This window comes from Barbus barbus (assembly GCF_936440315.1).
Source record: "Barbus barbus genome assembly, chromosome: 21".
Lineage (NCBI taxonomy): Eukaryota > Metazoa > Chordata > Actinopteri > Cypriniformes > Cyprinidae > Barbus > Barbus barbus.
Genome location: NC_136749.1, coordinates 25,066,224 through 25,093,062, shown reverse-complemented (window position 1 = coordinate 25,093,062; position 26,839 = coordinate 25,066,224). Strand labels below are relative to the sequence as shown.

Here is a 26,839-nt window from a genome sequence, read left to right as displayed (position 1 = left end):
TATCATGATAGTATCATTATAATTCAGTTCTGTGCTGCTGTCAGAAGTACCATTAACAGTAAGTGTTTAGTAGTGGATCAGAGTAAGAGAGGAGTCAACTCAGAGTGGTTTGAGGTTTTTTAGTCTTCCTTCCTGCTACACTCAAGAAGACCAGATCAGAGGAAGTTAGATCCAGTCACTTGCTGTTTCGGTAGCTGATAAGAACAGGTTCTGTACCCTAAAACATCCGTTAGGATGGCAGGATTTTTTAGGATCTGGATATTTACGGTCCCCCTCTTGGGTTTGATAGCTCCATCTCAGGCCTCTCTGCGTCCTCGCATGTCATTCTCTCAGGGTAAGTGAAGATCAGATTGATAGACAATAGCGAGACATATTTTAGAGGTGCAAAAACTCACACTTAGTGATTGTCAGATGTGCATGTTGAGGACAAAAAATAGATAAATACAGATGTTCTAGTAGACATCCTTAAGCAAGAAACAAGATTTTTATCAGTCAGACTGCTGCTGATATCAATCATTTGTAACCACATTTCTGGCAGAATGTGTTTCTGATATGAATAATTGATAAATTAATTGTTTTCCTACCTGTATTGAAATAGTTTGGTCCTCTGACTTCTGGAATTCAGTATGTTTTATTCATGAATCACAAGCATTTGATTCAAAGCAAATTTAAACTCATTTAATAATTATGACCCATGTTCAGATTACCAAAAAGCACAGTCATGTTGGCCAAACACACATTCTGTGGAAGTTTTGTAATCTTTCTTCACTAAACGGGTGAGTTGTGGTTTTGTTTGTTTTTGTCCTTTACTGTTGTTCTGCAAATGCTCGATGGTCTAAATGCTGCTTGCTTGAAACCACCGCTGACCGATTATCTGCACCACATGCTCAAAGCCCTGCTGCTGCAGAGAAGCATGTCTTAAGATCGTGGTTAGTTTCTGCTTTAGAGTATATCAGACATCAGTGAAGACAATTCAATGAAAGAATTTTCTACAGTTCAATAAAAGCCGTAAAATATCAGGATTTTTTGACACTGTCAGGGGTTTTACATATGACTAATACGTTTATTTATCTGGAAGAGGAACTGCTTTGAAACTATTCTGACATACACTTCCATTTAAAAGAATCATTATTTTTAAGAAATCATTGGATTATTTAGCAAGGACACACTTAATTAATTACAAGTTAGATATTTAGAATGTTGAAAAAGATTAATATTTCAAATAAAAGCTTTTTTAAACTTTCTATTAATCAAACCATCTTGAAAAGAGACTACAAAACACTTATTTTAAATTCTATTAATATTTAAAAATATTACTGCTTTTACTGTATTTTTCAAAGAAATGCAGCTTTGGTAAGCAAAAGTGGTTTCATCTGAAAACTTAAAAAAAATGACCTACTCTAAATGTTTGAACTGTGCATAAATATATATAACTATAGCACATTTGATGTTCTTAGAAACAAGACGCTTACATATATTAAAATTAGGTTTGGAACACCACATTGAGGTTTCTCAGTACAATGGTTTAGAAACATTTATGAAGCTGTTATGAAACTCAAGCTCAGAAATAATCAGGGTTATCATTTATCATCTAATATTAATGATGCATTCTCTAAGGGAGTTTGGCTGACTAGACGACACAGCAAAATCATATAGTCGTATTTCTGTTTGTCTGTATGTGCAGTATTGCTAAACCTCAGCTCATAGGCCTTGCTTATTTCCTCAGATCAAAAAGAGGAAAAGAGTGTCAGTGTTGTGGTTTCTTTGCTAAACTGTGAATACAAACACTGTTTAAAGGTCAAAAGCAAATAAAGACTGAAAAAAAAAAAAATCAGTGAAGTATAAAATCATTTGTAAAATACATGTGCCAGTTTCTCAGAAATGTAATCTTATACTGGAGGGGTCAAGGTTTAGCTGGTTGTTTTTTCTCTTCCACAGGAAGCTCAGAGCGTCTCTTGGGCATCTACAACAGCTCTACTGTGAAGAACACCAGCACTCTGCTGCTCAGCACTGACGCTGACACACTGTTTGTTGGCGCTCAGGATGCTCTGCTCTCTCTGGACGTCAGTCAACCTGATAGTATTACACTCAAAGACAAGGTGAGAACGATTGTGTAACCCTTCAGGAATATTGTGCTATATATTTCAGATTTCCACTCTCTAAACTTCTGTCATGAAGATCACTCTAGACTTGGAGGGGAAATTACATACAGTTATTGCAGTTAAAAATGTTACATTTTTACAGTTGGAATGGGCAGCATCTCCACAAAATATGAGAACCTGCACAGTGGCCTCAAGGACGGTATGTAGGCTACCATTCTTATCATCATCATCCAGGAACTTTAAATTTCCTTTACTACATGTATAGGTCTATGGCAAATTTTCAAGCTGATAATAAGGAGATATATCTATATTTGAACAAAAAACATTTATTTTAAATTGAAACAATATTTCTATTTTTACTGTATTTTTGATCAAATAAATGCCATCTTGGTGGGCATTAGAGACTTTCAAAAGCATTTAAAAAAATCTTATTATTCCAAACCAGCCCTATCAAAAAAAAAAATGGAAATGGAAATTGAAAACACTTTTCAGAAATTGAAAACATTTATTATTTATTATAATATACCTCTTATTTTTGAGTTTTATGCTTGCCCATAACAGGACTGTGGCAACTTCATTAGTATTCTGCAGTTTTTCAACTCTACACACCTTTATGCCTGCGGGACAAATGCATATAAACCACAAGCCCTCATCATAGTAAGTTCCAATACATAAATTGCACAGATTGATAGCTGGGAATTGAATGGATTGCTCTCAGCTCTAACAGACTGACATCTCTGTTTCAGCCAGCAAGTTCTCTGAGCGCTAGCAGAGACACAAAGGATGCCAAAAACTGCTGTCCCTCCAGCTCCACCCAGAGGAACACAGCCACTATTGTTGGTGAGAGGGCAGAAACACCTTTTAGAATGACCTCACCTAATCTAGTGCTCTCACACACTTAACTGTGGCCTCTTTAACAGATGAAGAGCTGTATACAGCAACCAAAGTCGGCTACTTTGGGGAAAAAGTCATTTCTCGCTGTCACAGCAGTGGAACACACAATAACTTGGAGCTTCAGAATGTACCAAAATTGCTACAGGGTTTGTATATTTTTGTCCCAAAAGTAATGCTTAATAAATGAGTCGCTACTGTAACCTTGAGTGAATTTTCACACTTTGGTTTGTTTTTCTCTTAGAACCTGAATTCATAAGTTCAACACATGTCGCCAGTGAAGGAAAGATCCTGCTGTTCTTTACTGAGATTGGGGACTTGACTGGAGACTTGTTTCTGAATTCTCCTTTTATTGTGTCTCGTGTGGCACAGGTCTGCACGGTGAGACTTCATTTGTCTCCTATTCTGAATCAGAATGAAGGAACATAAGTTACAAAGACTGGATTATTTGTCAGCAAAAAAAACTGCAAGAACTACAAAAATTGAAGTGACCTTTGTGTTCTGTTTAAAATAAATTACAGTGGTTATGGTCGCTAAATTATTAGATCTCTGTGTAGCCTAACTTTACAGAGTTCTCCTATAATTACATGCAAATGTGGACTGATTCGGGTGTGTTTTAGCAAATACTAATCCATTCTTTCTGCTTAAAAAAAGAACACTTAATCATAATTAATCAACTATTGACACTAGTTGCCGAAAAGTCAGAGCCAGCTACAGTTGGAGTTGACAAAAAATATATATTTTTGATATTTTGAGCTGATTTCAAAATATATATTGTTTTGATTTGCATTCAGGAACGACTTGACAGTCCCGTAGTGTGTAAGCTTCAGTCATTTGGGCTACTGTATATGATGCCCAGTTTTTCTCTTTAACCAACCATTTACAAAGGCAGCAAGTATATGTTGTCTAGTTCAGATTTTAAAAGTGTGGCGTATTCCAGCCTTTAGAAGTAATAGTCAAGTTTATATCGCCAACTATGTGTCAGTGATGCTAATGCACTTTAACAGTATACTGTAATAAATATGACCAATAAGTTATGAAAATAACTTCAACATAAGTTTCAACTTTATTTTGTAAGTTGTAGCCTACAACTCAATTTTTTGAGACAGTTTAATGTAATTTAAGTTGAAATTACAGCTTAGTTGATTGTATATAAGGCAGCGACTTATATACAGTAATATATATATATATATATATATATATATATATATATATATATATATTTAAATTCATATCAACCATAAATATTGCAAAAGAGGAACAGATATTGTTAAAGACACTTAAGAATCTCTATTGACCAAAATTCTATATAAAATCTAAAAATCTTTTACAGTTTTGTAATGATTTTGCAAAAGGCATTTTAAACAAATTAAAGTAGGCCTATATAAATTATATTTTTACTCTCATCTTAGTCAAAAAAGACCTGAATAGCACACAAAAGAAGTGGCTGTCTAGTTTTAAAAGGCTCATCAAAACTACTTTTTTAATGAAATAATTTGTATACCAGGATGACAACGGAGGAAGCCTAACCTTACAGAAGCGCTGGACATCCTTTGCTAAGTCTCAGCTGGTCTGCCAACAAGGGGATGAGCTCCAGTTCAACAAGCTGCAGGATATTGTCAAGCTGTCCCCAACGGATGAAGAGTCTCCTGACAACACCCTTTTCTATGGAGTCTTTACCACACAATGGTGCCAATTATTTAAATGAAATCCGGCATCATGACATATAATCACTGTTCTGAAAGTTCATGTGACATCTGCGTAAACATTTACTTCCCATCTCTCTCTGTCTCTTTTAGGACAGCTTCATCTGGTCCGTCAGCAGTCTGTGCTTTCAGTCTAACAGATATTAAAGCAGCTTTTTCAGGGGATTACAAGACATTTGATTTGAATCGAAACCACTGGACACGTCAACCAAATGTAGACGGTAAACTCGGCAAGGTAACACAGACTAAGAGAGCCAATAGTGTGTGTGTGTATATATATATATATAGCATTTTAAATTATTTACAGTTTATTAAAACATTTAATTTATATTAAATTATTAAAATAATATTAAACTTATTTTTGCTATTCCATTTGGTGCCACAGATTATACACTACACCGTAAAAGTCAACGTTTAATTATATTGGGCACCCACAAATTGTATTTCTTAATTAACGAAGTAAAGTCGATTCTAAAGCAAACAGAGCAATGTTTGCAGAGTGACAAAGTGTTTACACTTCTCAGGAAATCCACTACCAGTGGTTTAATTATAGTAACAAAACTGGGACCAGAGAATATATTTGAACATTCAGACAGTGGTTTTTAACCAGTGTGTAACCAGATTTATATCATATCTTCACAGTGTGGATTATTCAATGACAATGACCGTATGTTAGACATTGTAAAAAAGAGCTTCCTGACTGAAAAAGCTGTGCGTCCTGTGGGGAAGAAACTGATTTTCTCCTCGACAGAAGAGCGGTATAGCCGTCTAGCTGTTCAGAGAACTCAAGCTGCAAATGGACACAGCTACACCGTCCTTTACCTGCTCACCGGTACACACATAATTAATGCAGATTGTACTGGTTTAGTTTATCATTTCTCATGTTTATTTGTGTATGGCCTGATGTCCATTTCTGTTTTCTTCAGAATCTGGCTTTCTTCATAAAGTCGTCCTGCTGGCTAAAGGTCCTCATATCATCGAAGAAATTCAGATATTTAAGCAACCACAGACTGTGAAAAACATCCTTCTTTCTACCAGCAAGGTTTTTTTTGTCTTATATCTTATTGTGAATGATTTGTATTTAATTATTGAGACTAGTATTTTTTGTTATAACTCGATGCTCCTATAATGCCAAAATAGGTCTTGGAACAGAGCCAGAATTTATTAGATGTGTAATGTGATCAGGTTTCATGTAATGGTCTTTGTAAATTATAGGGTGTGTTGTTCATCGGCTCTTCTGAGGGTGTCTTCAGAGTGCCTGTAACCAACTGCTCAGCTTATCCAAACTGTGCAGAATGTGTGCTGGCACGTGACCCGTTCTGTGGATGGGACTCAGAGACCAGAGCCTGTGCTACTGTGTCCAGAATGGGGTCTAACCTGTGAGTTTTCTCTTCTTTACCACTATCTGAAATTAAAGTTGAGATCTTGAACAGTCATACTCATCACTAAATGGGTCAAAAACCATCCACTTAAAAAGCAAAGATCAGTTTGACCCAGCGTTATTTTAGTATTATTTTTATACAGTTGCAATTTTCTTTAAGTTTATGTATTTATTATTTCCTAGCTTTAATTTATTTTTAATTCAGTTTTATTCATTTTATTACTTAAATTTATTTGATTTTAGTTATTTTTTGTTTTGTTTTGTTTTTACATTTTATTTCAGTTTTATTTGAATTAACATGAAAACATTAAAAAAATAGTTAGTGTTTAGATATTTAATAGTTTTAGTATTAGCAATAACCCCACTGCTCTGACTGAGATGAAAAGTGGCACTTTTTTTTGGTAGAGGTGCTTTGATCTGAAATGGCAGATACGTCATCATATTTTTTTGTGTCTTAAACACAGACGTCAGGACGTGGAAGGTGGAAATGCCAATGAACAGTGCACAGAGTTCAAAAATACTGCTGCTACAGGTAAACACGTTTTCTGTGTGACTCATAAGACTTTGTCATAACCAACCTCAGAGTGTTATTTGCAACTATATGGTGTTTATTTGTGAAGGTGCCAGATTTTCAATTCATAATCACCAACAAACATTGGAAGTTTCTTGCTTAATGTAAAATTCTAGTATGAAATGTTTTGACATCCAGACAGCTTAAAGGAATAGTTTGACTCAAAATTGACTCACTATCAGGCCATCCAAGATGTAGATGACTTTGTTTCCTTGTCAGAAGAGATTTGGAGAAATGTAGTATTACATCACTTGCTCACTAATGGATCCTCTGCAGTGAATGGGTGCCGTTATTATGGGCTATTATTTTAGTTTAAAGTTTTAAAACGCCTTTATAATGGATTTGTTTTATACACACATGCAGCTTTTCACTTCACAAGATGTTAACTGATAGACTGGAGTCGTGTGGATTAGATTACTGTGGTGTTTTTATCAGCTGTTTGAACTCTCATTATGACGGCACCCATTCACTGCAGAGGATCCATTGGTGACCATGTGATGTAACCTCCAAATCTGTTCCGATGAAAAAACAAACTCATCTACATCTCAGATGAATACATGAGGTGAACTATTCCTTTAAGAGTTTAGTTGTTCTTAATGTAAAACTGTAATATTTGATTTAAACTGATACCTTTGTCTTTCTCAAGTGACACGGATTGCACAGTTAAATGAGATTGTGGTTCTACCATGTCAGTCGAGGTCTAGACTGGCAGAGGTGACTTGGAGGTTTTCAAACAACAGCATCGTTCCTCAGTCTCCATACATGCAGCGGGCAAACGGCAGTCTTGTTTTCACCGCCACTCCAGAGACCGTGAGCACGTACCGCTGCGTGTCTGAGGAACTGGGCTTCAAGCAAACCATCACCGCCTTCGCTATAACTCTCCCTGTCATCCCTCGTTCTTTCTCTCCTCCATCACATCAGCAACCTGACATCACCCTGGAGCCTGATGAGGGCATCCCTGATTACTACACAACACTTGAGATTGATGAATCTGAACCTACAAAAGGGGAAAAGACGGATGCATTTATGACACCAGACAGGACCAGTGAGAAAAAAGCCAGGACTAATCATCAGTCTACTATCAACATGAACACTGCAGGAAAAGACACTGTTTGCATTGCACAGAAGAGTTACTATAATGAAATGGTTGCTTTTTGCCTCTTGTTTGTCATTTGTATCTTTGTATTCATTGCTTTTGTCGTCCTTTGGAGGAGCAGCATGAAGTGCAACAAAACCTCCCCTCAGAAACAACCTAAAGACACGGAATCAGACCATGTCTGGCAAACAGAACTGGAAGAACAGAAAAGCTGAGCCCGAAAACCAACAGGATCTATATTGGAAGATTACACAAACTAATGATTCTAGACCCTTATTTAGTTTGAAAAATTACAACGTGATCGCTAGAATGTTTCCAATATATTTGATAATCATTTGATTTTATTTATATTTTATGATTTTAGGTGATCATGCTTGTTTTGTCAAAACCATTGTTCAGTCAAGGCTGAAATCCAAATTAAGATTAAGGCAAGACAGCCCTGCATCATGAATTTTTTTTATTTTTTTATTTTTTTCACAATGCAGGTAGGCTATAAGATTAAAGACTATATATATATATATATATATATATATATATATATATATATATATATGTGTGTGTGTGTGTATGTATGTGTGTGTGTTACGATACATACGAAAATAAAGACTTTTATTGGACTGGAAATTCTGTCTCTATGTCTGAAGGGGTTAAATGGAATCAGTGGGAGGAGAAGGAAGTTTTATTTCCCGATAGGGTTGTTTTGTCTGTAAATGAGGTCGCTCGTAAACTGATCAGTCTGAAGAATCGGTAAGTAAACAGGTTAAAGTACATTATTTTGTTTAGACACAAACTTTTTCCCCAGCGTTGATAAGTTCGTCCTATTTAGTGAGCAATGGTAAAATCATTCAGATAAATCTCTGTCATGATGGCTGTTACTGTGGCAAGCTGCCTATATACACAACGTTATCGTCGTTTTAAAATCTAGCAATCTATTTTCTTATACAGGATTTTTGAATCTATCTTATCGCAAAAAAATGTCAGTGGCGTTTGAAATAGCATTCATATGAAGCTACTGTTTATATACCTTGCTGTTTATGTTTAACGTTACTATATGCATGTACGAGATTAGTTTGTGAAGAATGGAAAACAGTCCAGTTCGATGCAAATGATGCATTCATATATTCAACCGATAATCCGATACAGTAGCTGTAGGCCTATAACATGGAAGCTCAGTAGGTTTGGATAAAACGCACCTGTTGTGTATAACTAGATTGAAGAACAGCATCATTTTGTACTTTTAAATCACATCATGTATATACAACCTTAAGCAAACTATAACATTAATTTGAGATTTGCAACTTTATTCAGGAAATGAGAGGCAGGTTTGACGAGCTAGTCCATATGGCTCATGTATTTGTTGCTTCCTTGTTGTTACAGCATAAAGGTGTCTCATATTTCTGTGAGATATGGCCTCTTCAATGACTACTGAGGCCAATGGAGTGAGGGTAGTGACTCATATTATCCCACTGGAGGAAAAAACAGAGTCTCCGGATCTAAAGTCAAGCTCGGTTGAACTAGAAAAGTCCAACCTGCCACCAAAAACCAAGATGTTCCTAAAGGGGAAGCCTCTGTCACTGGGGGTGAGAGCTGGACATGCAGTTTCACCGCAATATTAAATATAACTTAAGCCTTGCTGACAGCATGTTGACCACAGAAAATAATTTTGGACTTGATAACAGATGCTGTTCATCATTTATATTAATTTTAAAAAGATTTTCACTTAAACGTTCTCCTACTGTTTAGAGGAAAGTGATTCAGGACTGTCAGATTTAAAGTATATTTTACTGAAGTGTTTGTGTGTGTTTGTGCAGTTGGTGCAGGTGTTTATTGGTTTGTTGATCATGGCTCTGTGCACCATCACGGTACTTGTGAACAAGCTGAATTTTGACACTGTAATATCCCTTGGACTTCCGGTGAGTAAACATTTTGAGCCCTGATAATACAAAATATTATCATTTTTACGAAATAAATAAATACAAAATAAATGTCACTGAAATATCAATTAATAAATATGATCAGGAGGCAGTGGGAGAGGGGTGAAAATTTTCTAAAATGGTCCAAAAGTTTTGAAAAAATTATGGAAAGTTTCCAAAAATGTTCCGTTGTCCCTTTTGCAACCCTATTTCTAATTTATCAATTAGTTTTTAGTTTTATTTTTTATTTGCATTAAATAAAATTTCAAATATAAAATGAATACATTTTTACATTTTATTATGATATGATTTTTTACTTTGATTTAGTACAGCATTTACTTTAGGCCCACAGCCCTCAGTCAAGTTTGCACCCAAATTTTTCACCCTTCATAGTAAAAAGTTTGGGCACCTCTGATATGGAGCCTCTATAGTTTGGTTCAACTTAATAAAAACAAATGTAATATACATCGAAATGTAATATTATTAGTATTTTTGTTTTTTTCAGTTTGTCATCTCTGGGTCTGTGGCAATCGCTGCACACAAGAGATCCAGTTCTACTCTGGTGAGCAGATTCTCATATTTACGGCACCCATACCTGGTGTGTTCTGATACCTCTGCACCCTTTCTGAAGTCTGAATAAACTACAGGATTTCTTGTGTTTGTGCAGATCAAAGCCACGCTGGCCATGAGTGTGATCTGTGCTCTGCTGGCTGCTGCAGGAATCGGCTACTTCAGTTGGGAGCTCAGCAATAGACCAGGGGAGGATCTTTGTGGCGGCGAAGATTACTGGTCATGTTCGTACATGATATGGAGATTTAATGTACGTCTGTAACTAGTGATGATCTCAAGTTTACATTAAATTAATGCAGATGTATATGCATGCCTGTAGCATATTCACAAGCCAGAACTTGACTGTCTGTATGCCATGTATAATATTTTTTATTTAGAGTTTGGTGGATGGATTGAGGGGTCTCCTGCTGGTGCTGTGTTTTTTTGAACTGTGTGTGTGCATCGCTCTGTCCATCTTTTCGGCCCAGGCCAACCAACAGGTGAGACCAAACCCAGATCAAACCTCATTAGGGGTTCATGTTTATATCATTTCATGAAGATATGAAAATGATGGTCTGTTGTGGTTGAAAATCTCATAAACTTCAGTTCTCCGTGTAGCCTTGATTGTGAAATGAAGATGTGATCTCTCTTTATTTCAGGGTGAAACCGATGTCGACACTTATGGCAGTGAGGCCAGTCTCCTGAAGGTTGGGGTGGATTGTATCTCCAACCCCTGAATAGCCACACAGTTATGGCCAAGGTTTCTCTAGTCAAAAGTTGAATCATCATACAGGCTAATGTGATAACATTTGCTTTATAGAGTTCTTTCTTTTTGATGGGATTGTTTGATATAATACAGGATAGACATTTTCCACTAGATGATTTGTAATTTTTTGCAGTATACACATTTCTGCTTGGTAATGTTCTTTGAGACCTATTGCACATCGCTTGCTGATTTTCTGAATAAAATACTGTTTCATTATTTCTCTTGCACTTTATTGAAGAAATGCTCAAGCTCTTAAAATTCTGATTGGCTGTCAATGTTGTTAAAGTTCAACAGCTGGGAAAAAAATGTATTCTGAAAGTGATTCCAACAGTGTTTTCTCAATACTTTACTAATGCCGGGGAAAAAAGTGCACATTTATTTCTAAAACTATAATTTGCTTACTAATACAGATCCTAAAGAAAAAGCTTAATTTAAAAAAAAAAAAAAGAAAATTATGGAAGCCCATTTCAGCCACATAAGAAAAATCATGCTTTGATAAATAAATGCAAAAGTATTACATACTAAGTCATAATTACGACACAAAAATGGGAAATTATGAGATGCTAAGTCACAATTATGACATCAATGGACATAAAAAGTCCAAAATTATGTCACAAAAAGTCAGATTTATGACATACTAAATCATAATTATAAGAGATGTTGAAATTATGAGATAGCAAATCATAATTATGGCATCAAAAATAATTGAATTATGAGATGCATTTTTTTTTCATAATTTGACTTTTTATGCTATAATACGTTTTTATACACAGGACAAGATGTAAACATCCTTTATGTGTGAGCACGTACCTGAGTATCCTTGTTCTTGACAGTTGCACTTTGACTTACTTTGTAATAATTTCAACTTTTTTTATCCAATAATTATGACTTTCTATTTTATTATTTTGAATTCATCTTATAATTATGACTTAGTATGTCATAGTTTCGCCTTTTATGTAATAATTATGACTTCTGACAATAAAACACAAGAGTTTGGTATATTCTTTACTCCAGTGTCCAATATATATATATATTCTTTTTTACGAAGCCCCTTGCCCCCCTTGTTTAATTTAGAAATTAGTAGTTAAAATGAGTAACTAAAATAATTACATTTTGGAAAACCAGAAGTTTGGTGGTGAATTAAAATAAGAACTACCTTGATGTTTAGTTGTTTTAGCTTTAAAGCTTTTTGTATTATTTTAAAGTCATGTTGATGCCCCATGGAAGTTTGCTGAGGGCCACGGACCCCTGGTTGAGAGCCACTTCTTTACTCTAGACTCTAGAGCAGACATACATAACCATCCACAGCCCACATATGTATGAGACATTATTTAGGGAGAAAAACATAAACAGCTGTTTTTACAAGCCTGCAGTTTCTCTGAGCACACTCTTGTCTCAGCTCTTATCCTCGACATAATTCATAACCGGGTTAAAAATACCCCGCTCTCCAGCGCTTGCAAGGGTGATTTCTGGACTAAGGGCCGGTTGGATGAGTGAGTTCTGCTATGGACCGAGCCAACTTGGTGTTCTCCTTGTTTAGCCGCCGCCTCCCCTCATGACATCAACACTGCGGAGAGCCGCCGCGCGCTCAGACTCTGCTGCAGAACGCCAGTGCGCAAAGGTAAGCGAGCGCTTCTCAGCACGCACCAACACGTTATAAAAGAGTGAGTGGATTGAAAATACCCTTCTCAATGTGCATGAACAACGCGTTCGCTCGTATCCACGCTGTTTTGTTGATGTATGCTGTTGTGATTGTGTTTGCAGCGGATCGTGTGGTATTGATGAGTGATTGGTGATCTATCAGCATGTCGCTGTTCGCGTCTCAGATTAAAGCGTTTAAGAGCGCAGAGCCCAAGACACTTGGCGTGAGTTTCACTACAGCACACTATCACATTTTTTTTTCTATCGACAGTTTGCCGCTGGATCATTAACTACAGATGTTTTATCAACTAGCCTGCACCATTGCGCTTGATTTTATAGTCTGAGCACATTGTTTACATATTGATGGTATGTTGCATATGAGTTTTTAGTAATTCAATCGGTGCTGTCCTATAGAAGATAATATTTAGGCTCTAGTTTAATATGAATGCACATGTAGTATATTTAATAAATGACATCTGGCCAACATCCAAGGACACACCCATATCTGGGATGCAACACACACATACACACTGACAAACTGAACTCAATAAAATCAAGTTAAAACAATTAAAAATTAAATTCAACTTTGATGGCATGGCAAAACGAATAGTATCTCATATTGATTTGTTTGCTTTTTATTATATATGTTGGTAGACCGTTTTATTTACATATAATCGTAAACATTGCATAGATAGACAAAAAAATACTAATATTTTTTAGCATGGAAAACTGCAGTTTGTTTACAATTGTATTATTTTGTGTACTTTGGTTTAGGCTATTGAGATCATATTTGGAGTGTTTACTGTCATTTTGAGCTCAATTGTGTATAAGCTGCACTACCATATCCAGCGTGAAATCATCATCCTCATCGTCAATGGTGCTCAGGTACAAATAAACACACACACACACACTCGAATAAGCAATTTAAGATGCTTAAAATCAGTCATGTGACATGGCACTGTTTCCTACAGCTTGTGATAACTGGTGTTGTCCTGGTGCACACTGGGAGGAAGCCATCTAAATGTCTGGTACAGTATGAACATTCATATATGAATATCATCTGAAAATTAGAAAGTGTCACAAATCACGTCAGTCTTGCTCTCTTCATTTAAATCCCTTTAATGTCCCTCCATCAGAAAGGACCTTGCACATCCTCATCCTGTATTGACCAAATTAAGTGCAGTCTCAGCAACAGTAGTCTTGTGTAATCAAACGATTGACAACAAAGGTCCCCTTTGCATATTATTTTTGCCAAGAACTGCCCACTTAGTTTGCAAGACATTATGAAGTCTATGTCTATGAAGTCTGTATTTTTATTTATTTCAGTTTTAGTTATTGTAGTATATCAGGTTAAACTAAATTAAAATGAGAAATGTCGGCAACAAGCTAAAATATATATTTTTTAAATATTTTATTTTATTTCAGTTAATGTTTTTTACGTTTTATTTTTATTTTAAGATTTATATCAACCACCATATATTTTTGACCATTCATTATTGCAAGACTGTAAATGAGAATTTTATTTATTGTTGAAATACATATCTGTTTGTTTGTCGCAGCTGCTGACAACCATTGTTCTGCAATTACTAACAGCAGCATTTGATATTGTTGGATTTGGGCTCATGGCCAGACACATCCCATTCAGAGGAGAGTCGTACTACTACAGGGACACAGAGGTAAACAAACAGAGATGCCCCATCCTGCTCATCCTCAAGCCAAGACGCCTTCATTCCCACAAGTGACTCAATATTTCAAATACTGTAAACAAAACTGATCATTCACTCGGTTATTGAAGTAACACAAGAATGTCTTCATCTGTTTAAAAAAAAGGGAAAATGTTATACTTCAACTGGCCCGCTTGCTTTATTCATTGCCAAGCAATGCTTTCAGGCAGTTTTATTTCTGCCTGACCTGTACGTGGAACAGAAAAGCAGATGATATTGAGAGTAGGAATCGGGAAGCTGTACATCGATCTGAACGTCGGTCTCTGTCAGACAGCAGACTGTGGTTAAATGTGTGTGAGTAGAAAGAGAGATGTGACTCCAGGCTCTGTCCTGCTTGTTTCAGTGGTGTTGTGACCCACTTCACTCTGTTTGGGCTTGCTGTGGAGAAGGAGAGAAAGGGGAACATAAAGAGGTGAGTCACCTTACAAGCTTTACGATGCAGCGGGAAAACCATAAACGCATCCAGAGACTCTGAGCAGTAATTCGGTTCAAGATTAATTTTTCCCCTGGTTTTTGACTGGTGTAATGCACAACTATTAGTATTTTAGGTAAGAACTCACAAGCATTTATTAATTTAGAATAACTTTGCTCTTTGGTGCATAATTTAGACTATTGGACGATTGATATGGGTTTTTCAATGACAGGTGATGATACCAATAACTAAAGAGCGGCATGGCCATGTAATGTTAATGTGTCAGTTTTATTATTGTTAATGAAAAGCATTAAAACTTTAAAAATATATATATTTTAAATTATTTATATTTAATTATATATTTACGGTTATTTACATTATTTAAATTAATTAAAAAATATATATAAATATTAGATGAAAAGCTTATAAAACCTTAAACAATGTTGCATTGGCAAAGCCGAACTACTAAAATTACTCACATTAAAGCTAAATAGAAATAGTATAATAACTAAAATGACAAAATTACGCAAAAAAATGAATAAAATGTAAACTGAAAGTATACAAATGAAAGCTAAAATACTATAATAGTTTAAAAATAATGCTAAAATAACAATGTCATGTATATAGGCTAATGCATTATAGCTAAATAAAAATATATACGTATACTCTATATTTTCTTTACAAAAATGTGTAGAAATTGTGCAAAATGCAGATGGCCAAATATCGAAGTCTATCACTAAATTAGAATTTTCCAATATGATTAATTGAAGTATAACATTTTCCATTTTCCCTCTCTGTGGATATTCATATTTTTTATATTATTTGAATATGATTGTGATTTACCATGTAAATACTGTTTGTATATATAGTTATATCATAGAACAGTGCTGCTGTAATGTACTATTGTATTTGTGATTTGTATTACAGTTCTTAGTGAATGGGATCTTGGTGACATTGATTGGTTTCCTGGTGCTAGCATGTGTCATTGGTTTGGTTGTGTCTCTTTTTGGGGTCTACGCCCTTTCTGTTAGTGCCATAAAGGTTTGTATTTCAGGACTGTTCTTAATATCTGAGAATTATGTTCTGTTTCAGGTATCTATTAATGTTTTAAGGCAAATTTGACTGTCCAATTCACTGTTTTGCCTCAGGAGCTGACGCCCATTCCTCATTCTACAGCAAACCAACATTATGGTGCTGGCGTTCAGACCCAGAACATGATCCATGCCGGAAACTGACAAAATAAGAGCTGTTCAGAGCAGAAGGACACAGTTTTAGCACAGTTTTACACCAACTTCAAAAGAGTACTGTTTCACCTACAAACCACTCACAGGTAAACAACCACGACTACAGAAAAAAAAGACCTTTTGTGAAGTTGTAAATAATTTTTTGAAAATAAAATGGATAAAATCTCGTTTTTTGCTTGGCTGTTGCTCTCACAGGCTGTAGGACTGCTGTAATTTTGAATGCTCAACTTAATAGTTATTCGTACCTCATTAATTTTCGCTCTTACAAACTGAAGCTTCTTAGCATGAAATGTCTACCCAGAAATCTAGACCAGAATCCAGTGTTATCGATGTATGTTAGAGGGGTAAGTGAGTTTATCGTTCTTAGGAATTGTGAAATTAGGCACATGGCAGAAACAGAAAATAAATTATGGTGAATGTGAACGTTAAGAAGGTTCTTTGATTCTGTCTTGTTTCATAGTACCACCCTTTGCATGAATCTTTATATCGGTCAACATGTTTGTTTTAGCCACATGAGGACATATGGGGCTACATTTATCAAGTTGATATTTGTTAATTGCAATTAGAAAATAAAAGCTCTTGAAACCATAAACACTGTAAGCAAGCCAAATGATTTTATATATATGCTTACAAAAAATGTGTGATAAATGTGGCCCATGTTCAGTGAAACTCCTCTAAAGCAGAGTAATGTGAATTTGAACACCAGTGAATAACTAAACAGCATCGCTTGGCTTTTTTGTCATCTCGTTTTATCCGTACTGATTCTTCAGGAAAGCTATGATGACTGCCAACTCTGTAAGTGCCACCACTTGTGACCAAAATCATGGACACCCTAATGACTAAAGGTCAGAGGTTGAACCCTCAGTCAAGGGCTCGACTTTGGTGATGTAAAATCCTCTTGTGGAAGCACGTGTCGTCCGTTTCGTGTCTGTAGATCTTTGTCTTTATGACAGCATGCGAGATTTACATTGTGCCTGTTCTCAGTGAACTCTTGACGTGTAGTAAAATGAAAACATGTAGTATGTAGTAATATGACTGTGTTTGTGTTTGTATTTGACTGAATGATATTTCAAATAAACTTGATTTACTACACAATCTGATGCTGTCTTGTTAGCAATGTTTTCAGTGCACAAAAACAATTAAATCAGCAGATATGAAAATCGAATTGTATTTTGATATAATTTTATTGTAAATTCCCTCTCTATACGATAATGTAATAACGTAGAAATCAGTTTTATATTTTAAAAACTAGGTTATATAAGCAGACTTTTATTTTAAAATATCAGAAGAAGCTCATACATATGTATTACGCAGCATTACGTCACACCAGTATGTTTTCCTGATTTGCGGAAAGGTTTCTAGTTAATATTCATAAGATGCGCCTAACAGGACTTTTATTTTGAAACACCAGAATCCATTTTCCGGAGTATGGTGTTTGTTTGTTATGGTTTGGGTTCAGAGTCTGGACAGCATGAGTGTCTTTCTGCTGTAAACACTCATTCATGCGCTCCGACGATTTCCTGGATAGTTAAGTGGTTCACCCTGATGAGTACTATATGTAATTCAGTATGAATATTTGGTTTTACAGTATAATATATGCAATAACGAGGGAAAAACTTAATCATATTCTATGATGGTGTCACACAGTATGGAGAAAGTCCGAAAGATTCTAGTTCATCTGTCCAGAGAAAACACCCCTCCGCAGTGCGCACGATTCGTGCAGGTCAGCTGAGCTAAAATATGTACAAATGTGTATAAAAACTATATATATATAATTCTATATATCTCATTTTTAAATGATAATGATAAAATGCTGTAGTAAATGCAACCATATTCAATATGTTAAAAAAAAAAATTATATACACTACAAATAAATAAGCTATACACGCACACTATATTATTCTACTGTACTACAGAAATGTATATAGTATGTATAGAGTGATCATATACACACTCATACAGTTATTAGAACACTAGTGTTTCCACCTGCTAAAAAATGGTTTAAAATCAGTTATTTCTATCTTTTGCTGTAGTGTGTCAGTAGGAAATATCAGTTTACATTTCACAAACATTCATTTTGTCATTAATTGTAATAATCCAGTGAGATTGTTGTTTGCACAACTGCACACAGAGATCTGATCTCATCACCATCATCCAGTCTGTCTGGAATAACATGAACTGAGACTAAATCCAGAAGAACTGTGGCAACGCCTCCAAGATGTTTCAAAGCTACAGTACTGTTAAGTGTTCAACACTTGTGTAAAAGTGCTTTAAAATGAGAATGCTGTCAAAAATAATGTCATAAATAGATTTTCTTTATATATAAACTTCTATTCTATTATCCTTTGCATTTAAAGTAGCTTCTGCCCTCGGTGCACTTGCACATAGTTTCTCAGGAGCTTTGCAGGTAGGTCTCTTGAAGCATCTTGGAGATGTTGACACAGTTCTTCTGGATTTAGTCTGTATCCGTTTGTTCTGTTTATTATATTATAATAATATAGTAATATATAATAATAATATAGTATAATATAGTATTTTATTATATTATACTGTTGTATAGTGTGTGTGTGTGTGTGACCCTGGACCACAAAACCAGTCTTGAGTGTAAATTATTCGAAATTGAGATTTATATATCATCTAAAAACTGCATACATAAGCTTTCCATTGATGTATGGTTTGTTAGGATAGGACAATATTTGGCCGAGATACAACTATCTGAAATCTGAGGGTGCAGAAAAACAAAATATTGAGAAAATCGCCTTTAAAGTTGTCAAAATGAAGTTCTTAGCAATGCATATTACTAATCAAAAATTAAGTTTTGATATATTTACGGTAAGAAATTTACAAAATACCTTCATGGAACATGATCTTTACTTAATATCCTAATTATTTTTGGCATAATTTTTTTTGATAACTTTGACCCATAGAATGTATTTTTGGTTATTGCTACAGATATACCCCAGCAGCTTAAGACCGGATTTGTGGTCCAGGGTCACATATATGATTTATTTAATTTGATTTAAAAAGTATAAAATAATGATATTAATCATGATCTGTTTTAAATAATCATATATGTAAATATAAGTCCTATATCAAAGCAATAATAATCTCTTGTGTAAAAACATATGCAAGTGTCATTTTTTTTCCAGAGCATAACTGGACACTTCGTTGGGAGTGTTGAGGATCAGGCAACTGTGAGATGTTCTTTGGAGAATAACAGATTTATTTTATGTGACAGGCTGTGTGATGGAGGAGTTCCTCTGAAGGTGAGATCACATTGAAGTTGTTTTACAGCATTTGCATTTTGTTAATTAAATCCCTTTAATCCAGGAGATTTTCATTTGTGGATCAAACTCATTGTCTAACCCTAGAGGGCATCATTTTGCCCCATCAAATACCTGTCTCACTCAGAGGCAGACTCCATACCCCCGGATACCCTCAACCGTGGGGTAGACGTGGGCGTGGCTGTGCTGCTGCAGTCAGCCAATCAGAGACTGTTGCTAACGCGTCGTGCCTCCAGCCTCCGGATCTTCCCCAATGTCTGGGTTCCACCCGGTGAGTGTCATTCCACACTGACCCAAATGATTCCTCAGATCCACACGCACATATGTGTGTGTTCATGTTTATGATTTACAGACAAGTGAGGTCATTTTTGGTCAGGCAGACCATTTTGTCTGGTTCTGAGGACCACAATTTTAAAGGGTTATTTAAAAATTGTTCTTTCCATCAGAGACTGTGATGTTATCAGCTGACGTTAAACAGCAACAGAAATGTGGCCTGCATGTGTGTGAGAATCCTGTGGGGGTCAGGACTAATGGATGTAATTTGTTTGTTCAGGTGGCCATGTGGAGCTGGATGAAAAGGTACATGCTGCATTACATAAACAGTGCACTGTCAATCAGTCAAATAATCAGTCAGTCATTAACAGATATTGTCAAGTAATTTTAAATTAAATTGAGAGAATTAGTTTGTGATTGATTTTTTATAATTAATATACAATGGGGTCCAGTGTCTGAGACTACTTGATAAATGTTATGTTTAATGTATTATCTTTTGCATAAAAAAAAAAAAAAAAAAAAAAAAAAAAAAAAAAAAATATATATATATATATATATATATATATATATATATATACATGCAGTGCCCTCCAAAATTGCTCTGTTGGCTGTGGAGTCAAGACATTTACAAATATGATTAAAAGATGAATATGAGACAAAACTACAGAATGTCACATTTTATTATTGGGTGATTCAACACATAGATGTTTTACCAGCTAAGAAGTTCAGCACTTTTAGAGTTTCATCCCTCTATCTGATGTGAGCATAAGTATTGGAACAGTTGCCTCGCAGGTCTTTCTAAGTGATCAGCTGTGTCCTGTTGCATTAATTCTTCAGATATTAAAAGCACCATTACTTCTGTTTTCTGAATCTTGCATTCGATGATGACACACACAAACCAGGATGAAGATGAGGGAGCTGACTTTGAGAGAAAAGCAAGCAATTTGGATGCTACAAGAAAAGAGGAAATAAAATAGAGCTATAGCAAAAACAAAGGGCATAGAGAAATCAAGAGTTTGGAAACCACCAGCAACGACCTGATCAACTGAGAAAACAACAGTAGTTGATGACAGACAAATCATAAAAGCTGTGAAAATGAACACAAAAAGACATGTCTGTAAAATCACCAACAACTTCCAGAAAGCTGGGGTGATGCTCTGACAAGCTACTGTCCTCAGGAGACTTTGACACAGAATTACAGATGCTACACAGCAAGATGCAAACCTCTGACCAACACCAAAAATAGAAAGGCAAGATTAGAGTTTGCAAAAAAGCACAAAGATGAGCCAGAAGAGTTTTGGAACTGTTTATGGACCGATGAGACAAAGATGAACCTTTATCTAAGTGATGGGAAAGCAAAAATGTGGAGAAAAAAGGGAACTGCAAATGATCCCAAGCATACAGCCTCATCTGTAAAGCATGGTGGAGGTGGTGTCATGGCATGGGCATGCATGGCTGTCTCTGGAACAGGCCTTCTCAACTTTACTGATGACTTAATGTATGATGACAGTAGCAGAATGAATTTGGAAGGGTACAAAGCCATCTTTCCTACCAATATTCAAGAAAATGCCACCAGATTAATTGGGAAGTGCTTCATATTGCATCAGGACAATGACCCAAAACACCCTGCCAGTTCAGTCAAGGAATTTATAAGGGCAAAGAAATGGAAAGTCTTAGATTGCCCAAGTCAATCTCCAGATTTAAATCCGATTGAACATGAATTTCACCAGCTGAAGAGGAGAGTAAAGGCAGAAACTCCTCAAAACAAGCAACAATTGGGATTGGCTGCATTAAAGGCTGGGAAAGTATTTCAAAGGATGAGACCAAGAGTCTGGTGATGTCTATGGGTCACAGACTCACTGCTGTGATGGTGTGCAAGGGATCTGCAACTAAATAATAGCTTTTAATCTTTTATATCTGCCTTATGTTCAACTGTCCCAATACTTATGCTCACATCAATGAGTGGGATGAACTCTAAAAGTGCTGTTCTTTTTATTTGGTAAAACATGTATGTGTTGAAATGGCTAATAATAAAATGTGACATTCTGTAGTTCTGTCTCATATTCATCTTTTAATAATATTTGCAAATGTCTTGACTCCACAACCAACAGAGCAATTTTGTCTTTACTGTTCCAATACTTATGGAGGGCACTGTATATGAGTCTCTTATGTTCATCAAGGCTCCATTTATTGGATTAAAAATACAGTAAAATACAATATTATAAAAAATTGAATAGAACTGTTTTCTGTTTTAATAAATTTAAAAATGTAATTTATTTCTGTGATGCACAGCTGAATTTTCAGCATCATACTGGTGTCATGATCCTTCAGAAATAACTTTAATATGCTGATTTGCTCCTCAAGAAACATTTCTTTTTATAATCAATCGTAAAAACTGTTGTGCTCTTTAATATTTTGTGTGGAAACTGATACATTTTTCAGGATTCTTTGTTAAATAAATAGTTCAAAAGAACAGCACTGATATGAAATAGAAATGTTTTGTTACATTAGAAATGTAATGTTATAAATGACTTTACTGTCACTTTTGATCAATTAATGGATCCTTGCTGAATAAAAGTATTACTGTAATTTTCTTCAAAAAACATTACTGGGCCCCAAACCTTGGGTAGTGTACATAATCAGTTTTATTATTTTATTTTTGTAAGTAATTCTTTGTATTAAAATTAGCATATTAAACAAGGAAAATAATATTCTCAATCAGTTAATGAAAGAACGGTACCATGTTTCATTGATTTCTGTGTGTGTCTTAAACTAGCTGTTGGATGCAGGACTCAGGGAACTGAAGGAAGAGACCGGTCTGAAACTGAGCCCTGATGAGCTCTCCACTCAGCTGCTCGGCCTGTGGGAGGTGTGTGTTTATAGCACACTGTTTTTTGTGAGACCTGCTGCCAAAGACCAGAGGGGCCACTGACTGCACGCTGAATTTGACAGATTGAGGCAGATTGTTTGCAAACCTTATTTGTGTAACCTGGAACAGTCAGGCGCTGCACACATCTGTTGTCCATCTCAGACTTTTAATCATTGACACTAAACTGTTTGCTCAAGATGTGAATCTAATCAAGCTAATCCAGATTTTCATGAAACAAACATATATCAGACAATAACGGAATAGTTTGTCCATTGATGTTGTCAAGTCCTCATTGCCATGTTGTTCCATCTCTGTGTAATTTAAATTTTTTCCATGAATACAAAAGTTGTTGGCAGAATATCCAGACTGCTCTTTTCCATACCTGGAAAGTGAATGAAAAAAGACATTAAAAGGACCATAAAATTTTTTTATAGAAGTTGGATACATGACTTTACAAGTAAAGTATAAGTCTTTTGAAGCCACACAGACTGAAACACTAAATAATCTTCACCTCAGCCGTAACTTTCTAATGCCATCAGTTGAGGTTGCATATAATCAAACTTTTTGGCAGTAAAAATCACCATTTGATGCATTGAAAAGAGCAGTTTGGACATTTTTCCAAACATTTCATTTTGAGTTTAATGGAAGAAAGAAAGTTGGAATGATGTGAGGATGAGTAAATGACACAAAAAAGCACACTCCTGTTTGGGGTCAGTAAGATTTTTAAAAATGTTTTATAAAGAGGTCTCTTATGCTCAACAAGGCTGCATTTATTTGATCACAAATACAGTAAAAACAGTAATGTTGTTAAATATTATTTTGATTTAAAATGCTATTTATTCCTGTGATTGTAAAGCTGAATTTTCAGCATCATTACTCCATTATTCAGTGTCTCTTGAGCCTTCAGATGTCGTTCTAATATGCTGATTTGCTCCTCAAGAAACATTACTTATTATAATCAATGTTGAAAACAGTTGTGTTACTTAATACGTTTGTGGAAACAAATACATTTTTTGCAACATTAGAAATTGTAACATTATGAATATTATTTTTTGATTCATCCTTACATCCAGTATTAATTCAAACTAATTTCATTTTATGTATTATACTTGTATTCTCTGTCCAGTCAGTGTATCCGCCCATGTTGTCCAGCGGACTGCCTAAGAGACATCACATTGTTACATACATACTTCTGAAGAGCTCTCAATCACACCTGCAGCTACAGGTACAACTTTAGGTCATCCACACATAAAAACGACAAAAAAAGGCTGCTGATTTGAAGTCAATGTGTGCCATAAGATCTCTGTCCTCTTTTCTCAGGCTTGTTTGCGCCCTGATCCTGCTGAAGTCAGTGCGTGTGTGTGGGTCGATGCAGGTCTGGTGAAAGTTGTAGTATCTGCAGTAGACGGTGAGAATGATTCTGTTCAAATACCAACTGACCTGCCACAGACCATCAGGTATGGAGAACACCATTAATCTCTATTGAAGGATTAGTTCACCCAAAAAATGAAAATTTGCTGGAAGTGTACTCACCCTCAGGCCATATAAGATGTAAATGAGTTTGTTTCTTCATCAGAACAAATTTGGAAAAATGTTGCATTACGTCACTTGCTCAGTGTAGTGAATGGGTGCCGTCAGAATGACAGTCCAAACAGCTGATAAAAACATCACAATAATCCACACGATTATTGTGATGTCTTGTGAAGTGAAAAGCTGCATCTTAAACATCATTAAGGCTTTTAACTTCAAACCATCGCATCTGCCCAAAATACAAGTCCATAATCCGTAAAATTGATTCCTCCAGTGAAAAAGTCCATCCCCTTTTGTCAAATCAAAATCAACAACATATTTGATTATGAACTGTTTTGGACTGTTTTGCTTATAAAGATTGCTTGATCGGTGCATATTTCTCTCATGATTCACAAGAGAACTTTTTCACTGGAGAAAGCAACATACATTATGAATAGTTGTGTTTCTTACAGTCATACAGCTTTTTGATTTAGAAGACGTTAAATTGTGTGGAATATTGTGATGTTTTTATCAGCTGTTTGGGCTCTTATTCTGACGGCACCCATTCACACCCATTCATTTCTCCATATCTGTTCAGATGAAGAAACAAACTAATCTACATATGGGATGGCCTGAGTAAATTTCAAACAGATTTTTATTTTTTGAAGAAACTATTCCTTAGTATTAATTCCATAGTTTTGAGTGTCTGTTTTTCTATGTGTCGTCAGTGTGACAGAGGTGTCTCCACACGGTGAGCTAATCGAGACCTCGCTGCCTGTTTCTGTGCTCTGTAACCGGGCCCCGGATCATGGCGAGGACATTGAACGAGTCAGCACTGGAACCAAATTTGCCTTAGAACTGTGGCTGAAAACACTGGAGCCTCATTCGGAGATGGGCTGATGACTGTCTGCTGGTTTGTGTACGTTACCATTTAACCAGTGCCTTGAGGAAGACAGCACCACCTGCTGGACTGGAGCTATTTCAACATTCAAATCAAAATTTGTGAATTGTGCAGATGGCCTAAAAAAAGAGTTTTGATTGGAATATGATATTATAATTATCAGAATGTTTATCCAGCATTTTATTATTAATGCTTCTTCCCTCTGCAAAAGCTAGCAAATTAAAGTTGATTTAATGCAGTACAGTGATTAACCTTTATAATTTTATCTTACATTTTTCTTCCACACACAACTGCGAATGCTTTTATTTTAAAGGAAAACCATTTCTTTTCTGTTCACATGACCAGCAGAACATTCACTGTGTTTCAGTAACCTCCCAAATGATCAGACACTTCCATATGCAGAATAAATTAATCATGACAAATACTACACTTATTAATTGGATATTTCCTGAACAGTTTGTGTGTGTGAATTCAGGGTCAGTTTACACAGCAGAGACGAAAATATGGGAAAAATTTAATTTCATCATATAATATATTTGACTGCTGAGATAATCTGCAGAATTTCACTTGCTTCACCCATCCTCTGACACATTTATGTTCTTGTACAAATAGTCCATATCTTGATTTCTCAATCAAGTTAATGCCTGGCTCATTTTTATCCTCTTTGCTTTTAAAAAGAATTTGACCTGAAGTGACACAGAGTCGTCTAGTTCTGTTTGGTTTACTCCATACTAACTTTGTCACCCAATGCACAAACTAGCTAAAACTCCTGCTTTTGAACTGTGGTAGAACCAGGCAGTGTCACCAAAAATGTTAGGGTTTATTCCCCATGAAACAGTATTTTCCATTAAAATTAAGATTATTTTGTCCAAAAAAACCTAGTCACCCGAAAGCCATTTTCAGAAAATCTTTTTAATTTCACTAAATCACTGTTAATGCATCACTATACTGTCATCATTCAATCCATTTTTTTTTTTTTTTTTACAAATTTTAGTTACAAATTACTTTGTGCAAAGGTATATAGTAGGAAAATAAATTCTAAATCAGTGTAATGGCATGTAAAATAATTTCCCTGTCCATTCAACATCCTGCAGTACAGTGCAGATGTATGACAGTTTTTCATCCCACAAGGGTTTCCTCAGGCCTCGTTCTTCATACATGGAAGGAGGGACAATGTTGTGGGTCAGAAAACCTGAATGATTGAGTTTGAGCTGGGTTATTTACAGAAGTGTGTCATGTTCACCACTGCATATGTGTTTTTTTACTATACCTGTGTCCTTCATTGGTTCACCACGTACATTCCTGTCCTGTTTTTTGGAGGTTTTTCTCGGACATCCTGTTAAAACAAGAGTCACTGAACATTAGATGACAATGAAGGGCATGTATAAACTATAACATCCATCAGCATTACAAATAATTTTTGATGTCAAAAATAATTAATTAACTTTAACTTAATTATCACTATTATTTATTATTATTAGGCCTATATATTTAGATTTTTGGTTTTATTTATTTAATTTGACTTAAATGTTAGATATAGTTGATATTCCTTCATATATTTACTTTATATTTTGTGTATTTTTTATTTACTTTGTTTTTCATTAATATTGTGATTTTTTTTGTTTTGTTATTAGACCTCTTTTTTATTTTTTATTTACTTAATTTTATTTAATTACTGTAAAATATTGTTCTTTTTATTGTTTTATTTTTGTTTTTATATTTTTGTTTAAATATTATACACAGACACACACACACACACACATATATATATATATATATATATATATATATATATATATATATATATATATATATATATATATATGGTGAATTACACCTCTGTTTCTTCCTTTTTTGTGTGTGTGGGGGTGTGGGTGTGTCTGAGGCCATATGGGTTGGGCTGTTTCGAGTGATTTAGATAATTTTGTTTATATCATCACTGAGAATCATCCAGCTTGTTATTAATATAAATGCCAGTGCCCTAACAAATGGCTCCGTTCAGTTAAT

General features: G+C 35.3%; 4 protein-coding genes across 11 annotated transcripts; all 4 read left to right on the top strand.

Moving 5' to 3' along the window:
• The first annotated feature begins 173 nt into the window (after positions 1–173).
• LOC306887038 (semaphorin-4A-like) lies at positions 174–8,070 on the top strand. The gene is made up of 14 exons (XM_079444504.1): positions 174–334; positions 1,939–2,099; positions 2,245–2,301; positions 2,664–2,759; positions 2,849–2,942; positions 3,023–3,142; positions 3,238–3,374; positions 4,501–4,682; positions 4,793–4,934; positions 5,342–5,531; positions 5,626–5,741; positions 5,915–6,078; positions 6,545–6,612; positions 7,298–8,070. Exons 1-14 carry the CDS (start codon positions 235–237, stop codon positions 7,960–7,962), a joined length of 2,292 nt encoding a protein of 763 aa, XP_079300630.1. The 5' UTR covers positions 174–234; the 3' UTR covers positions 7,963–8,070.
• Positions 8,071–8,338: 268 nt separating this feature from the next.
• LOC306887947 (membrane-spanning 4-domains subfamily A member 4A-like) lies at positions 8,339–11,982 on the top strand. Its single transcript, XM_079446007.1, has 7 exons — positions 8,339–8,494; positions 9,125–9,327; positions 9,559–9,660; positions 10,166–10,222; positions 10,328–10,480; positions 10,608–10,709; positions 10,869–11,982. Exons 2-7 carry the CDS (start codon positions 9,154–9,156, stop codon positions 10,944–10,946), a joined length of 666 nt encoding a protein of 221 aa, XP_079302133.1. The 5' UTR covers positions 8,339–8,494; positions 9,125–9,153; the 3' UTR covers positions 10,947–11,982.
• A 575-nt stretch (positions 11,983–12,557) lies between these two features.
• Positions 12,558–17,090, top strand: LOC306887769 (uncharacterized protein). 4 transcript variants are annotated; one of them, XM_079445781.1, is made up of 8 exons: positions 12,558–12,596; positions 12,740–12,840; positions 13,391–13,501; positions 13,588–13,644; positions 14,176–14,292; positions 14,684–14,752; positions 15,680–15,793; positions 15,901–17,090. In XM_079445781.1, the coding sequence occupies exons 2-8, from the start codon at positions 12,781–12,783 to the stop codon at positions 15,985–15,987; spliced, it is 615 nt and encodes a 204-aa protein (XP_079301907.1). In that variant the 5' UTR covers positions 12,558–12,596; positions 12,740–12,780; the 3' UTR covers positions 15,988–17,090. The 4 variants fall into 4 exon arrangements, with proteins under 4 accessions (XP_079301907.1, XP_079301910.1, XP_079301909.1 ...); XM_079445782.1 differs by having other exon boundaries at positions 12,578–12,639; positions 15,901–17,089; XM_079445784.1 differs by lacking the exon at positions 14,684–14,752 and having other exon boundaries at positions 12,562–12,639; positions 15,901–17,089.
• Positions 17,091–17,411: 321 nt separating this feature from the next.
• On the top strand, positions 17,412–25,882 carry LOC306887255 (nucleoside diphosphate-linked moiety X motif 17). 5 transcript variants are annotated; one of them, XM_079444867.1, is made up of 9 exons: positions 17,412–17,554; positions 17,644–17,719; positions 19,146–19,262; positions 19,368–19,551; positions 19,834–19,859; positions 22,330–22,422; positions 23,549–23,647; positions 23,743–23,879; positions 24,660–25,882. In XM_079444867.1, exons 2-9 carry the CDS (start codon positions 17,645–17,647, stop codon positions 24,829–24,831), a joined length of 903 nt encoding a protein of 300 aa, XP_079300993.1. In that variant the 5' UTR covers positions 17,412–17,554; position 17,644; the 3' UTR covers positions 24,832–25,882. The 5 variants fall into 5 exon arrangements, with proteins under 5 accessions (XP_079300993.1, XP_079300995.1, XP_079300991.1 ...); XM_079444869.1 differs by having other exon boundaries at positions 17,414–17,545; positions 24,660–25,519; XM_079444865.1 differs by having other exon boundaries at positions 17,415–17,528.
• The last annotated feature ends 957 nt before the right edge of the window (positions 25,883–26,839 follow it).

Bases quoted from the DNA above. Each gene is read 5' to 3' on its own strand.
- LOC306887038 (XM_079444504.1), top strand. From the start codon at position 235: ATGGCAGGATTTTTTAGGATCTGGATATTTACGGTCCCCCTCTTGGGT. The intron at 2,100-2,244 runs GTGAGAACGATT...ACATTTTTACAG, and splicing joins GTATTACACTCAAAGACAAG to TTGGAATGGGCAGCATCTCC. The intron at 4,683-4,792 runs GTGCCAATTATT...TGTCTCTTTTAG, and splicing joins GGAGTCTTTACCACACAATG to GACAGCTTCATCTGGTCCGT.
- LOC306887769 (XM_079445781.1), top strand. From the start codon at position 12,781: ATGTCGCTGTTCGCGTCTCAGATTAAAGCGTTTAAGAGCGCAGAGCCC. The intron at 13,645-14,175 runs GTACAGTATGAA...TGTTTGTCGCAG, and splicing joins GGAAGCCATCTAAATGTCTG to CTGCTGACAACCATTGTTCT. The intron at 14,753-15,679 runs GTGAGTCACCTT...TTTGTATTACAG, and splicing joins AGAAAGGGGAACATAAAGAG to TTCTTAGTGAATGGGATCTT.
- LOC306887255 (XM_079444865.1), top strand. From the start codon at position 17,425: ATGGTGTTTGTTTGTTATGGTTTGGGTTCAGAGTCTGGACAGCATGAG. The intron at 19,263-19,367 runs GTGAGATCACAT...GTCTAACCCTAG, and splicing joins ATGGAGGAGTTCCTCTGAAG to AGGGCATCATTTTGCCCCAT. The intron at 19,552-19,833 runs GTGAGTGTCATT...TTGTTTGTTCAG, and splicing joins CAATGTCTGGGTTCCACCCG to GTGGCCATGTGGAGCTGGAT.
- LOC306887947 (XM_079446007.1), top strand. From the start codon at position 9,154: ATGGCCTCTTCAATGACTACTGAGGCCAATGGAGTGAGGGTAGTGACT. The intron at 9,328-9,558 runs GTGAGAGCTGGA...GTGTTTGTGCAG, and splicing joins GGAAGCCTCTGTCACTGGGG to TTGGTGCAGGTGTTTATTGG. The intron at 10,710-10,868 runs GTGAGACCAAAC...TCTTTATTTCAG, and splicing joins CGGCCCAGGCCAACCAACAG to GGTGAAACCGATGTCGACAC.